The following is a 16,003-nucleotide window of genomic DNA, read 5'->3' as shown; positions in this document are numbered from 1 at the left end:
TTAATTTATGTGTTATGTCCGAAAGAAATGGCATCGACTTTGAGATGATTTTAAATTACAGAAAAAAAAACTTTCATGTTCATATTTATACTAATCAATGATGACTCACTTTTAAGTCTTCCTGATTTGTTTCCTTGCATGACTTTGATTTTTCAGAAGACTACTTTAAATGCATCCTATCTCATACACAAATGCCCAACTCACATAACTAAGTATGAAATCTATGAGGGAAAAAATAATAATAATGGCACACATGAAAATGACTCTTTTTAAAATTTCCAACTCCCTTCCCCGACCTCCATCCCTCATCTCCTTTTTGTCCTCTTTTTCTTTTTCTGGAGGAAATTTCTATCATCTTTTCAAATTTTCCATTTTTCTACTCTTGATCGACTTTTAGTTTTAATTTAAGGGTTTATTAGTTTCACTTCTCTTTAGGTTTTAGCATGTGTGCTCAACGATGCCTCTATCATTTTCTTTCCGCAAATCTGTTGAGCAAGTTTTATAAAATGATAAATATTTTACCTTTTTCTTAATATGAAAAGACAATAATAATCTTATTTATTGCTATATAATGTACTATTATTGTTAGATATTAATTTTGGAATTGGTAACTTGTCCGATAGAGTTGTAATTTTTGTTTTATTTTGAGTCTCGATGTCGGAAGCAGAACAACAAGTGCAATCAATATGTGCTCAACTTTGATTTGTATAAGAACATCATGTTACAAAAGGTATGTTGGAGAGGATACTTTATTTTTCATCTTTGGTGAGTTTTTGAGTTCGTCAGTTAGAAAATTTTCATAGTTCTATTTTACTAAAGTGCACTACCATTGCAGAACCAATTGCCCTAAAATGCAATTGGTTGCGCTACTGAATTTTTGTTTTTAAAGAAAATTCACTGCCTTAGCGAAACCGGTCGCGTTGCAATTTGAATCCAATTGGGTTTCTTTTTTTTTTAATCAGATTTTGGGGAGTTATTTTTGCACGAATTTGACTTGGTTTTCAAGTATTTTTAAGTCTTCCGAACATCTATAAAATCTCTCTTTTACTCCTAAATTATAGATAACTTTTTGGAACTTAGTTTACTGTAATTTTGAGAAAGCCTTTTGAGAGTGTGACGATTGAAATTTGGTGAATCCGAGTTATTACAGGGCAATGCTACACAATCCTGTGGATCCGACTTTAAATTACAACCATTGATGAATTATTCGCACAATAGAATAGAAAAGATCTTCCATGTTCATATTCATACTAATCAATGGTGACTCACTTTTAAGTCTTCATAATTTATTTGCTTGCATGACTTTGATTTTTCAGAATACTTAGAATGCACCCTTCTCATACGCAAATGCCCAAACTCTCATAAAGGACTAAATATGAAATCTATGCTAGTGAGGGGAAAAAAAAATAGTGGTGCACATGAAAACACAAAGATGAAAAAGGACTCTTTCACATGGTGTGGGTTTCGTTCTCTGGTTTTGGTATGAAAAGACTGTCTTATCCTTATGAACCCTAGGGTCCCGGAGCAGACCCGAAGCTATGGTTATCTTATGTTTATGAAACGAAATTGTTTAAAATGTCCGTTATGACCCCAATATGACTTTTATAGCATAGTAAGAAGCAAAATGACCATTTTGCCCTTGAGTGTCCTTGGATTCGAGTAAGGACCAGGTTAGGGATTTGGCCCCAATCTGATTGGTTACATGATTTTGTGCAGAAGATTCTGGCTTGTCCATCTGATCGGTTATATGAGCCATCTGATCGATCAGATGCCCTCATCTGATTGGTTACATGGTTTAGAGAAACAACCTGCTCTCTGTTTTGGTCATCTGATCAATCACTTGGAGTTGATCGGTTATTAGATGGGCTCATCTAACCGATCAGATGCCCTCATCTGATTGGTTACATGGTTTAGAGAAACAACATGCTCTCTGTTTTGGTCAAATGATCGATAACTTGGAGTTGATCGGTTAGATGAACTTCGGTTTGCACCTTCGACCTTGAACTTCATTCTAATCTCACTATTGACCCAGGGTTCCACTCAAATAACTTGGTAATCATTATAAATGACCATTTTGCCCTTAATTTACCTTCGAGTTCGAGCAAGTACCCGACTTGTGTTGCACCACCTGATAGCGATCCGAATCCAACGGGTTCAAGTTGTTATAGTCTCTGATATGATCTTAAAGCAAGAATTTAAGAAACCTCACCATGATGACTACCCAAATAAAGTTCAAGATTTATTTTTTAACCCTAACCTAGCTCTAATTGGTAAATATGATTATCCAAATTCATTAAAAAAAAAAAAGAAAAAAAAAAAGGTCAGGTATAGATTAGCCTGGTTATGTTGCACAAGTTGTACCCCTAATTTGAATACACCTTTCCAGCTTAAATTGAGCAAAAACTATGGAGAATATGAAAGTGATTTTATTATTCTTTGGACAAGTAGACTTTATATACGTTTTAATTAATTTGACATGCTTAATTAAGTTCAAAATTACACAATACTACCTTTGCATATCATCAATTGTTATGCTCATATCAGCATGGGATGAAGTTGGTACCCCTAATGCGTTGTTGTCTGTTTGATCATGTACTGACGCATCATTGTAATATAGGAAAGGCTTGGGAGGCATTTGCAGTAGCTCCTCCCCCCCTTCTAGCATTTGCAGTACTTCACTCATGGTGGGACGATCCACGGGCTTCAGTTGTATGCACCACAATGCAGTTATGATCATCTTCCTCACACAACTTCTTTCTTGTTCATTCGCATGTCCCAACTGCAAGTCCTCTCCTTGCTTGATATGGTCATAAATCCAATATGGGAAGTATATTTGACTTGTGTGCTCTGCATGAGCATTCCAATTTTTCCTTTTCCCCACCATTTCCATCAATAGCATACCAAAGCTATAAACATCAGCCTTATATGACACACCTCCAATGTTCTTATAAAACAGTTCGGGAGCAATATATCCAAGTGTTCCCCTTGCTGTAGTGAGAGAGACAATACTATCATCTGTTGGGTACAATTTTGCCAGGCCAAAGTCAGAAACTTTTGGGACAAAGCCTTGGTCAAGAAGAATATTGTGAGGCTTGATATCAAAATGCAGAATTTGCATGTCACAGCCTCGATGTAAGTATTGAATCCCTCGAGCCACTCCAACTGCAATTTCATATATTCTTTCCCAATTAATGAATGGTAGAGTCTTTTCTCCACGTGAGAAAATGAACTTATCAAGAGATCCATTAGGCATGAAATCATACACAAGAGCTCTTTTAGATCCCTCTGAACAAAATCCAACCATTCGCACCACATTAACACGATGAATCCTTCCTATCGTGGCGACTTCACTAATGAAATCTTGCCCATTGGCTTTTGACATGCCCAGTACTTTTATTGCTACAAGATCACCACTTCGGAGCTTGCCTTTGAACACTGACCCGTATCCCCCTTGACCTATCTTATCCCGGAAACTTGTAGTTATTTTCTTTATATCTGAATAGGAATACCTAATTGGCACGAAGTTGTTTTGACTCTGAAGAAAATTTTCAATGGTGTCATCGATGGACAAGTGTCTTCGCTGGAATCTATATGCCAGCAATATAATCAAGCATAACAGCCCAATTGAAATCCTTAGTATGATGTAGACTCCTAAAAGAGAGAGGGAGAGTAGATATTAGTACATGGTTAATTAATTGGTCATATGCAGAGAACAATATTTGCATTTAATATTGGGACTATTCTTTGTTTTTTGTTGGCTATTTGTCAATTTGTTTTACCGTCGGACCTAGTGACTAACCAAGCTAACATGTGAGAGAGGAAGAGATGAAGTTATCCATTTTAACTCACCTACGGTGATGATCTTGTGCTCTGATAGACGAATCACCCAGAAAGAGGGAAAAAATATTCATCAAAATGAAGTACATAGAAAACATAAAAAATCAATTAAAAATAAGAAATTGATGGAATGACGATAACCTTACTTTTGCGGTGGTAAATAAAGTCTTCAAGGAAATACTTTAACCTGAATTCAACCGACCGATTGAAGTGAAATTAGCACCAAGAAATAAGAAAATAATTTGTTTTTGTATGTGTTTATAAGAAGCATTAAATATTGGCATGCATTTGGTACCTCATCCTGAATGGAAGTTGGTCATAATTCCGAAACCAAAGCTGAAACCCTCGAAGCAACTCCTGGTGAATATCGGAAATAGTGAGGCTGCTCGGGACTTCAATGAACGGCGACGGATACATAACGTTGATGGTGCAGGAGTCATGGATTTCCAATGCACTTGAAACATTAAACACAACATACGACTTTGTTTTGGTGTTGACGCAAGAAGAGAAATCTATGTAGTTTGAAGAATTCACTGGGCTTGCACAACTCACAAAATATATAAAATCAATCATTCCATAAAATTTATCATAATAATAATAATTGAAAGGGTAAGTGGAAAGAAGCGGGAAGGAATTGGCGGGAACAGAGCACTGATCGTTGTCTAGATGGGCATCTACCAATCTTAAGAATCCCTTTTCGTAAGAGATGCCTTGGACATAGTATTTAAGTGCTCCTGCAGACAAGTACATAGTTGTGCGATTGTTCTCACAAGACAATTCGTGGTAATGGTCACCCCAGCTACGAGCATGGCCTTTCAAGTGAAAAGGGTAGCTGATATTACCAATGGTTCCGCAAGAAGAAGGGTTTTGAATGGCAATATAAGTTTCAGGAAACAGAACAACTACAATAGCAGTAAGCCCAACTATACTTCTATATCTTCTTAATGCTATTGAAATCATATGTGAGTTCTTGGTCGTGGGCATTTGTGTATGGCTCAGAGAGAGAATTTAAGCCTGATGGTGAGTTTGATTAATATGAATATGAACTTTCGTTGGTGGCTCTGTAATTTAAAGTAGTCTCAAAGGGATAATTAATAGTGGGGCTAGTAGGAGGAACTAAAGGAGGAAGGAGAAGGGAAAGGACTGGAAAGGATTCATTAATTGGCATCGATGGCAACAGATGAAGGGCTGGAAAGAACCAAAAAAAAAAAAAATCTTTTTTGAAAAAAATATTTTTCATCACGGAAACACAGTGGCACTCATGAGAAGGACCAAAAATGAAATTAGATTTGTTTTCTACTATAAGCATGAAAAGGGCTCTTATAGACCGAGTCAAAGTTGATGCAATTTTCTCTTGGACGAAAATGTAGTGAATTTACTTTGTTCTGAAATACGGTCCTGTGATTTGATTTGCCTGTTGTGTGGTGTGGGATGCTTGGTGTAATTTGATAAATTATCCACATAAAAAAATTGAAAAAAACTTCCTTGATTATTCATAAATTATTCAGAATAATCAACTCATTCAGAATACAGACATAGAATACTCACATTGGTTATATAAAAAAATAGCATAAGTTACACAGGAGAGTGGAAAAAAAATAAAAAATAAATAAATTAAATACAAATATAGGTTTATTTGAAAATTTACAATTTGAAAAGTGTGAGTTTTGATCTTGAGAAACAGAGTCTATGCCACTTCAAATCAACATATTAACCAGCCAGGATAGAATTTCTTCTTACCTTCATATTTATATTAATCAAAGTTGACGGACTTTTAAGTCTTCCTCTTTTGTTTGCTTGCATGACTTTGAATGCAGAATGACCAACTATTATAATATGTTATTATATAATATAAAGTGCCATAATTGCCATTATATAAAATTTTATGTGTTCTTTGTTTTAGTTGCTTTACATTATTATAATTTGGCTTGACTTTCGTGTGGTTGTATCGTGTCGATTGATGAATCCTGTTCGGTCATTTCCCTTCTCCTTCCCATATTATTAATTTCTGTGTTATGTCCGAAAAAAATGGCTTCGACTTTGAGACGACTTAAAAATACAGAAAAAAAAACTTTCATTTTCATATTCATACTAATCAATAGTGACTAACTTTTAAGTCTTCCTGATTTGTTTGCTTGCATGACTTTGATTTTTCAGAAGATTACTTTAAATACACCCATGTCATACGCAAATGCCCAATTCACATAAACTTCTAAATATGAAATCTATGAGGAAAAAAATAATAATAAAGGCACACCTGAAAACAGAGAAATGACAATGGCTCTTTTTAAAATTTCTAACTCCCTTCCCCGACTTCCATCCCTCGTCTCCTTTTTGTCCACTTTTTCTGGAGGAAATTTCTATCATCTTTTCAAATTTTCCACTATTCTACTCTTGATCGACTTTTAGTTTTAATTTAAGGGTTTATTAGTTTAACTTCTCTTTAGGTTTTAGCGCGTTTGCCCAACGATGCCTCTATCATTTTCTTTCCGCAAATCTGTTGAGCAAGTTTTATAAAATGATAAATATTTTACCTTTTTCCTAATATGAAAAGACAATAATAATCTTATTTATTGATATATAATGTACCATTATTGTTAGATATTAATTTTGTAATTGGAAAAATTCAGTGTCAAAACCTATCCGATAGAGTTGTAATTTTTGTTTTATTTTGAGTCTCGATATTGGAAGCAGAACAAGAAGTGCAATCAATATGTGCTCAACTTTGATTCATATAAGAACATCATGTTACAAAAGGTATGTTGGTGAGGATACTTTATTTTTCATCTTTGGTGAGTTTTTGAGTTCGGCACTTAGAAAATTTTCATAGTTCTATTTTACTAAAGTGCACTGCCCTTGCGGAACCGATCGCCCTAAAATGCAATTGGTTGCGCTACTGAATTTTTGTTTTAAAAGAAAATTCAATGCCTTAGTGAAACAGGTCGCGTTGCGCTCCATTTTGAAACTAATATGGTAATTGCAATTTGAGTCCAATTAGGTTTCTTATTTTTTTATTTTATTATAATTTTTTTTTTTTTTTTTCAGATTTTGGGGAGTTATTTTTGCATGAATTTGACTTAGTTTTCAAGTAATATTAAGTCTTCCTAACATCTATAAAATCTTTCTTTTACTCCTAAATTATAGATGACTTTTTGGAACTTAGTTTACTGTAATTTTGAGAAAGCCTTTGAGAGTGTAACGATCGAAATTCGGTGAATCCAAGTTATTAGCGGGCGATGCTACATAATCTGGTGGTCCATCTTTAAATTACAACCATTGATGAATTATCTGCACAATAGAATAGAAAAAAACTTCCATGTTCATATTCCTACTAATCAATGATGACTCACTTTTAAGTCTTCCTGATTTGTTTACTTGCATGATTTTGATTTTTTAGAATACTTAGAATGCACCCATCTCATACGCGAATGCCCGACTCTCATAAAGGACTAAATATGAAATCTCTGCTAGCGAGGGGAAAAAAATAGTGGTGCACATGAAAACAGAAACATGAAAAGGACTCTTTCACATGGTGTGGGTCTCGTTCTCTGGTTTTGGTATGAAAAGACCATCTTATCCTTATGAACCCTAGGGTCCTAGAGTAGATCCGAAGCTATGGTTATCTTATGTGTATGAAACAAAATTATTGAAAATGTCCGTTATGACCCTAATTTGACTTTTATAGCATAGTATGAAGCAAAATGACCATTTTACCCTTGAGTGTCCTCGGGTTCGGGTAAGGACCCAGTTAGCGATTTAGCCCCCATCTGATCGGTTATACGATTTTGTGCAGAAGATTCTAGCTTGTCCATCTAATCGATTAGATGAGCAATCTGATCGATTAGATGCCCTCCTCTGATTGGTTATATGGTTTAAAGAAATAACCTGCTCTCTATTTTGGTCATTTGATCGATCACTTGGAGCTGATCAGTTATTAGATGGGTTCATCTAACCGATCAGATGCCCTCATTTGATTGGTTACATGGTTTAGAGAAACAACATACTCTCTGTTTTGGTGATCTGATTGATCACTTGGAGTTGATCGGTTAGATGAACTTGTGTTTGCACCTTCGACCCTGAACTTCATTCTAATCTCACTACTTAAATAACTTGGTAATCATTGTTAATGGCCATTTTTCCCTTAAGTTAACCTCGAGTTCGGGTAAGAACCTGACTTGTGTTGCACCACCCAATATCAATCTGAATCTAACAGGTTTGGGTCGTTACACTCTCTAATATAATCTTAAAGCAAGAATTTAAGAAACCTCACCATGATGACTACCCAAATAAAGTTTGAGTTTTATTTTTTTTAACCCTAACCTAGCTCTAATTGGTAAATATGATTATCCAAATTAAAAAAAAAAAAAAAAGGTTAGGTATAGATTAGCCTAGTTATGTTGCACAAGTTGTACCCCTAATTTGATTTACACCTTTCCAGCTTAAATTGAGCAAAAACTATGGAGAATAGGAAAGTGATTTTATTATTCTTTGGACAAGTAGACTTTATATATGTTTTAATTAATTTGACATGCTTAATTAAGTTCAAAATTACACAATACTACCTTAGCATATCATCAATTGTTATGCTCATATCAGCATGGGATGAAGTTGGTACCTCTATTGGGTTGTTGTCTATTTGATCATGTACAGACACATCATTGGAATATAGGAAAGGCTTGAGAGGCATTTGTAGTAGCTCCTCCGCCCCTCCCCCCCCCCCCCCCCCCTCTTCTAGCATTTATAGTACTTCACTCATGGAGGGACGATCCACGGGCTTCAGTTGTATGTGGCACAATATAGTTATGATCATCTTCCTCGCACAACTACTTTCTCATTCATTGGCATGTCCCAACTGCAAGTCCTCTCCTTGCTTGATATGGTCATAAATCCAATATGGGAAGTATATTTGACTTGTGTGCTCTACATGAGCATTCAAAATTTTCCTTTTCCCCACCATTTCCATCAATAGCATACCAAAGCTATAAACATCAGCCTTATATGACACACCTCCAATGTTCTTATAAAACAGTTCGAGAGCAATATATCCAAGTGTTCCCCTTACTGTAGTGAGAGAGGCAATACTATCATCTGTTGGGTACAATTTTGCAAGGCCAAAGTCTAAAACTTTTGGGACAAAGACTTGGTCAAGATGAATATTCTGAGGCTTGATATCAAAATGCAAAATTTGCATGTCACAGCCTCGATGTAAGTATTCAATTCCTTAAGTCACCCTAACTGCAATTTCATACATTCTCTCCCAATTGATGAATGGTAGAGTCTTTTCTCTTCATGAGAAAATGAACTTATCGAGAGATCCATTTGGCATGAAGTCATATACGAGAGCTCTTTTAGATCCCTGTGCACAAAATCTAATTATTTGCACCACATTAACATGATGAATCCTTCCTATCGTGGCGACTTCACTTATGAAATCTTGCCCATTGGCTTTTGACATGCCCAACACTTTTACTGCTACAAGATCACCACTTCAGAGCTTGCCTTTGAACACTGAACCGTATTGCCCTTGACCTATCTTATCCTGGAAACTTGTAGTTATTTTCTTTATATCTGAATAGGAATACCTAATTAACATGAAGTTGTTTCGACTCTGGAGAAGTGTCGTCGATGGACAAGTGTCTTCGTTGGAATCTATACGCCAGCAATATAATCAAGCATAACATCCCAATTGAAATCCTTAGTATGATGTAGACTCCTAAAAGAGAGAGGGAGAGTAGATATTAGTACATCGTTAATTAATTGGTCATATGCAGAGAACAATATTTGCATTTAATCAAAAACTTTCTTTGTTCTTTGTTGGCTATTTAATCAAGAGATGAAGTTATCTATTTTAACTCACCTACGGTGATGACCTTGTGCTCTGATAGACGAATCACCCAGAAAGAGGGAAAAAAATTCATCAAAATGAAGTACATAGAAATCATAAAAATCAATTAAAAATTAGAAATTGATGGAATGACTGTTGACACCCATTTTGGTATTTGGGCCATAGAGGTATTTGGGCTGTAAAGATATTGGGCTGGAGACATGCGTTGTTGGGTTAAACAATGGAGTTATGTGAAGACCGAATTGTGGTTTGGTAAGGAATTGGTTTGGTATATGGGCCAATTGCATGGTGGGACTCAAATTGTTGTTTGACAAGGAGTTGGTTTGGTAGATGGGCCGATTGTAACATGGGTTTTGAAGGAAACTAGCATAACTGGTGTGTAAGGATTGGGATGAATTTGAAAATGGATAAGGCTTGCAGTTTGTAATTTTATCTTTTGGTTAAGGTTAGCTAAGTATAGTTTATCAATAACTTAGTTTGTTTTAGTTTAATAATTAGGCTATCGATGAATTTGATTTGGATTTAGTAGTTAGTTATGTGATAGACTTGTAATGCAAGTAAAATGCTTGCATATAGGAATTTATTTTACGTAGTTTTCTATAAATAATGCTATAGGCATGCTTTATAAGGGGTCCAGCACCCTCAGAATCAATTTATTATTTTGTTTACTTTCTCAAGCACTTTTCTCAAATAGCACCCTTGCTATCTTTATCTCTCTCTCTCTATTTCAGTCTTGTTCTATTTCTCTCCCCATATCTCTTTCTCCCTATCTCTTCTCCCTATCACTTTCTACATCTATTTCTTCCCCTTTCTATTCTCTTGTTACATTACTATGAATTGTTCATGGAAAGTCCTTTTAACGAAGGCATTTTTGAACCCAAAAGAGGAATTTATTTGTTCCCTTTTTCCTTGCATCGTTTGAGAGTCAACTTTCTCAAAGGGACTAACGTTGACTATTTACAATCAAACCACACAAGTGGTTCCGGCAAACTCGGCTTACATCAATTTGAGATCGGCTCTATAAAGTCGATTTTAGGGTCAACATTTTTGGCATGCCCGGTGGGACCCATTGGGTGAATAATTTATTTACATCGATGCCTCCTAAGAGGAACACAAAGAATACAAATTCAAATGATGAAGAAGAGGAGGAAGTCCAGCCAACTGGTTAAGCCGGATCTCATACAGCAGGAGCCTTCTTCCCATCGGATGCTCCATTTATACAAATAATTGAATCCATTAGGCAGGGAATGGAAAACCAGGAAGCCCGTTTGGGAGCTCGTATTGATGGGATGAGTCAGAAGGTTAATGCTCGTATGGATGGGATGAATAAAAAAATGGATGTAGTATCAAATCAGTTATCGGTGGTTCAAAGCTGATCTGATTAGGCCAAAGCCTCAAATATGCATAACTCATTGGTTCAGCAAATTTCTTCGCCAAAGGTGATTAAACCTGAAGAACCAAGGACAACAATGACAGAAGCAGTGCTGCAAAATCCAACTCTCGGAATGCCAATTAGCATGATTCCAACTCAACTATTGGGTATTACAATCGGCAATGTGCTGAATCCTACTCTTGGCGTACCGATTAGTAACTCGCCAATATTGTCAGATCCACTGGCAGTAACAGTAGTACCGATGTATTAACCACTGTTGATTAATCAACATAATCAGAATGAGCAACGTCCGCCAATGTAGCCGATCCCGGTGGTAAGAGATCGGCAGGAGTTGGTTGAAAACCAAAACCAAGGCAGGGCTAATCTATTGGTACCTCTGGCGGCTGCTGGGGGGCAAGGCAATGCTAATCAACAATGAGAATGGGTTAATCCATTCGTTCCGTTACACCCAAATGATCCTTCAGGACAAAATGCAGGGATCGATTGGGCTCAAATTCTGGCTTTAATACAGGCTGAGGTAGCATAGGGACACAGAAGTGCTAGGCCAGTATACAGAAAGCCTTATCCCGATCATGTCGATGCCCAGGAGTTACCTAGAAATTATCAGTATCCTGATTTTTCTATGTATAGTGGTGAGGAACATTTTTCTACGATGCAGCATATTGAGAGGTTTACAGCACAATGTGGTGAAGCAGGCCCTAGTCCTTGGTTGAGGATGACGTTATTTTCTAGCTCTCTTACTGGGGCAGCATTTTATTGGTACAGCAATTTACCAACCAACTCTATTTGGACATGGGACGAAATGGAGGAGGCTTTTCATACTCAATTCTACCGAACAGAGACAGAAGCTGCGCTGGCAGATATATCCCATTTAACTCAGTTACCAAGCAAATCGGTAGAAACTTTTATTGCTAGGTTCAGAAAGGCTAAACTCAAATGCCGAGTAAGTTTGCCAGAACCAGAATACATTAAATTGGCATTGAATGGTCTAGACATTGAACATCGCAAGAGGTTTGATGGGGTCGAGTTTCAAGATTTCTTCGATTTAGCAGACAAGGCTTCTCGGTATGAGGAAATACTAAAAGAAGAGAAAGAAAGGAAGAATTCTTCTAAGGGTACTTGGTACAAGGACCCTAATTATGAGGTATTCTCTGCAGAAGTTGGAGATGAATAAGAAGTTGATGTTCCAGAAGTTAATATAAAAAAGCCATATGTTTGTGAGGTGTTGGTTAAACCTAAACTGACCACCGGGGGGGGGGGGGGGGGGCGAGGGAACTCATCAACATCAACATCGGCAGGAAGGAAAGGTCCTGCCGATACTGGGAAGAATTATTCGTTCGACTTGTCAAAAACAAATCAAATCTTTGATCACTTGATGACTGATAAGATGATAGCTTTGCCTAAAGGGCATAAGATTCCATCGGCTAGTGACTTGAAAGGAAAAGAGTATTGTAAGTATCACAACTCTTGGAACCATGCTACTAATGATTGTACTGTTCTACGAGGTGTATTGCAGAAAGTTATCGATGAAGGTACTTTGAAGTTCCCAGAGAAAACTTCAGAGACTATGAAGGTGGATACTAATCCATTTCCTACAATCACATCTACAAATGTGATAAGCTTAGCCAAGCGAAAGAATCGGCAAGAGGCTGAAAAGATATCGGATGAGTGCTTATCATCAAATGCGGCACCTGAAAAAGTGGCAGAGTTGCAAAAATAATTAAGGGATGCTTAATTGGCCTTGATTGATGTTGCCCAAATTGCAAAGGAAAGAAAAAACCAAAGGAAGATGTGCCAATGGAGGTTCAACCAAAGAAGAAAGGAATTCTTGAGAGGCTTATTTTCCCATTGAAGCCTGGGGAGGAGCCTTGGCAAGGTGGTACCAGCAACAGCCATTTGAAAATGGGAATGCTAACTCAGCAAGTAGATATATCTAGCTAATTTCATCCTAAAAATCAGCATCCAAGTTTTAAAAGGCAGTCGCCGGTTCAGTCAAAAATTTGGGTACAGAAAGGAGCTGATTCATATAAAGTACGAACTGTGAAACCAAGGACAGACTCAACTGAAGATAGATGGACTCGAGTTAATCATCCAAAATTCCCTAAAGCATAACAATATCAGAATGGAGGCCTAACTCGATCTCAGAAACATAGGGAACAAAGGAGAAGGACTGAGTAGAAAAGGAAAGCTGAGGAAGGAGGCAAGGTAGTACAAGCCGAGGAAGTCGGCATTCCAGATAAAGATAAGGAGCATCAGCCGACATAAGTTCAGAATTCAGTTTGGCAGTTTCCTAGATGAGATGTCATTTAACATGGCATTTGTATAACCTGTAATGTTTTAAGCTCCATCGACACCAAACGCAAATACTGAGAAGAATGAGAAGGAAACTCAGCCAATTCAGAATTTATCAATTCTTTCCTCAGAATCGGCAGAAAAAGTGGTTTTTGAAAAACCTTTGTTAGCAATGACTCAACAGCTCAGGCCTTTATATGTTAAGGTATGGGTAGAAGGTTAACCTATTAATCGAGTCTTGGTAGACAATGGCTTGGTTCTGAATGTTATTCCAGCAAACACATTGAAGAAACTCGGCAAGAGTATGGAAGATGTTATTCCTACTAATGTAGCAATTTGTGGTTTCAACAGAGGCTCTACTAGCTTTAAAGAAATCCTTCCTTTAGAAGTAGAAGTTGGAGGTAGGACATCTTTTGCGGCATTCTTTATTATTGAATCCACGGCTTCTTATAATTTGTTATTAGGCCGTGATTGGATTTATCCAAATATGTATATTCCATCATCGTTACACCAGATGTTGATTTTTTGGGATGGAGATAAGGTAAAGATAGTGAATGCCGATGACAGGCCATTTGTGGCAAAGGTATACTCGGCCGATGCGGTTTTATATGATGTAGTGTGTTCCTATTCGATTCATGGGAACAGGAGCAGATGGAAGACCTACATCGGCAACCATGAGAAGGAGTCTTGCCGATCGCGAAATCGGTGAGTTGCAGCAGGAGAATTCTAGGCCGAAGGTATAACTCCATCGGCTTGCTATAATTGAAGAAGTTATTGATTGAAGTGAAACTTGAAAGAGAAGTAACTCGGCAGTAGGCCTTTAGGGCCGCTTGCATTAGGCTTCAAGCATACATAGCTGAAAAACGGCTAGAAAAAGAAGCAATAATAGAGCCAGGACCATCGGTTAATCTAACTGAGATCGATCGGTTCAATAATGAAAAGTTGGATGCAATTCAGTTGGAAGACTTGGAATTAGCGCTAGCTAAACTCGATGATCTTAAAGCAGAAACTCAGGACCCATTAAAGGAGGTGAATTTAGGCATTGACGCAGAGCCTAGACCAACTTATATTAGTGCATTGTTAGAACCAGAATTACAAGCCGAGGTTATCGGCATGTTGAAGCAATATAGTGACTGTTTTGCTTGGAATTATGAAGAAATGCCGGGTTTATCTAGAGATCTGGTGGAACATTGGCTGCCTATTAAAGATGGTTATAAGCCATATAAACAGCCACCTCGTCGAATGTCTCAAGAGGTAGTAGATAAAGTCAAAGTAGAAATTGAATGATTGTTAGATGCTGGCTTCATTCGAACTACAAAGTATGTGAATGGTTATCAAATGTAGTCCCTGTTATCAAGAAGAATGGAAAATTACGTATATGCGTTGATTTCCGAAACATAAACTTAGCAACTCCAAAAGATGAGTATCCAATGCCAATTACCGATCAGCTGATTGATGTGGCTGTAAGGCACCAAATTATGTCTTTTATGGATGGACACTGAGGCTATAATCAGATTTATATAGCCGAGGAGGATATTCCAAAGATAACTTTTAGGTGCCCCGGATCAATTGGAACTTTTGAGTGGGTGGTGATGCCTTTTGGGTTGAAGAATGCTGGGGCCACATATCAACGAGCCATGAATTCTATTTTTCATGATATGCTCGGCAAGTTTATGGAGGTGTACATTGATGATGTGGTGGTGAAATCAGCAATGAGGAAAGAGCATCTAGTCCACCTCAAAGCATCTTTTGAGAGGATGAGGGCTCATAAGCTAAAAATGAATCCAATAAAGTGTGCCTTTGGAGTATCGGTAGGAAACTTTTTGGGTTTCTTGGTTCATCAAAGGGGTATAGAGATCAATAGGAATAAAGCTAAGGCGATTATTGATGCTAGTGCACCGAGAAGCAATAAACAGTTGCAGAGGTTACTTGGACAAGTGAATTATCTTAAGAGATTTATTGCTAATACAACTGGGAAGTTACATGTGTTTTCCCCACTACTCAAGTTGAAGATGATGGAAGAATTCAAATGGGATGATATTCATCAAAGGGCATTTGACCAGATTAAGCAATACTTGTTGAGTCCTCCTGTCATGATGCTACCAAGGAAGAAATGGCCGATGAAATTATACTTATCGGTTGCTGAAGAGTCCATTGGAGCTATGTTAACACAAGAGAATGAAGCAGGAAGTGAACAAGCAATATATTATCTCAGCCGAGTTTTAACTCCAGTCGAGTGTAGATATACACCGATTGAGAAATTATGTTTGGCTTTGTATTTTGCAGCAATGAAATTAAGAGTCTATATGTTGCCTGTTTTGGTTTACATTATTTATCAAACAGATCTTATAAAGTATATGTTATTAAGGCCATTAATCACAGGCCGGATCGGCAAGTAGGCTTTGGCACTAATGGAGTTCAACTTTGCATATGTTCCACAAAAGGCAATTAAGGGAAGAGCATTGGAAGATTTTCTTGCCGATCATCCCTCGCCTAAAATTAAGTCATAAGTATTTGATGAGCTTGACTCGGCAGCCATATTCATGACCCCTTGGACGTTAATGTTCGATGGGTCGAGTACCAATGAAGGGTCAGGAGCTGGCATTGTGCTAATATCCCTAACAGGGAATCAAATT

General features: G+C 37.2%; 1 protein-coding gene and 1 pseudogene across 2 annotated transcripts; both read right to left on the bottom strand.

Annotated features, from left to right (window-relative positions):
• Nucleotides 1–2,406: 2,406 nt before the first annotated feature.
• LOC132273616 (rust resistance kinase Lr10-like) lies at nt 2,407–5,084 on the bottom strand. Of its 2 annotated transcripts, XM_059774596.1 has the most exons (4): nt 4,133–5,082; nt 3,984–4,024; nt 3,850–3,870; nt 2,407–3,651 (listed from the first exon to the last, which is right to left on the bottom strand). In XM_059774596.1, the coding sequence occupies exons 1-4, from the start codon at nt 4,819–4,821 to the stop codon at nt 2,507–2,509; spliced, it is 1,896 nt and encodes a 631-aa protein (XP_059630579.1). In that variant the 5' UTR covers nt 4,822–5,082; the 3' UTR covers nt 2,407–2,506. The 2 variants fall into 2 exon arrangements, with proteins under 2 accessions (XP_059630579.1, XP_059630580.1); XM_059774597.1 differs by lacking the exon at nt 3,850–3,870 and having other exon boundaries at nt 4,133–5,084.
• Nucleotides 5,085–8,395: 3,311 nt separating this feature from the next.
• On the bottom strand, nt 8,396–9,518 carry LOC132272430 (rust resistance kinase Lr10-like; annotated as a pseudogene).
• Between the last annotated feature and the right edge of the window lie 6,485 nt (nt 9,519–16,003).

The sequence above is a fragment of the Cornus florida genome, unplaced genomic scaffold (assembly GCF_030987335.1).
Source record: "Cornus florida cultivar Cherokee Brave unplaced genomic scaffold, ASM3098733v1 CherokeeBrave_3.0.0_Hap2_Chr09, whole genome shotgun sequence".
NCBI lineage: Eukaryota > Viridiplantae > Streptophyta > Magnoliopsida > Cornales > Cornaceae > Cornus > Cornus florida.
The sequence above is the reverse complement of the archived record's forward strand: the minus strand, read 5'-3'. Positions and strand labels throughout refer to the sequence as shown.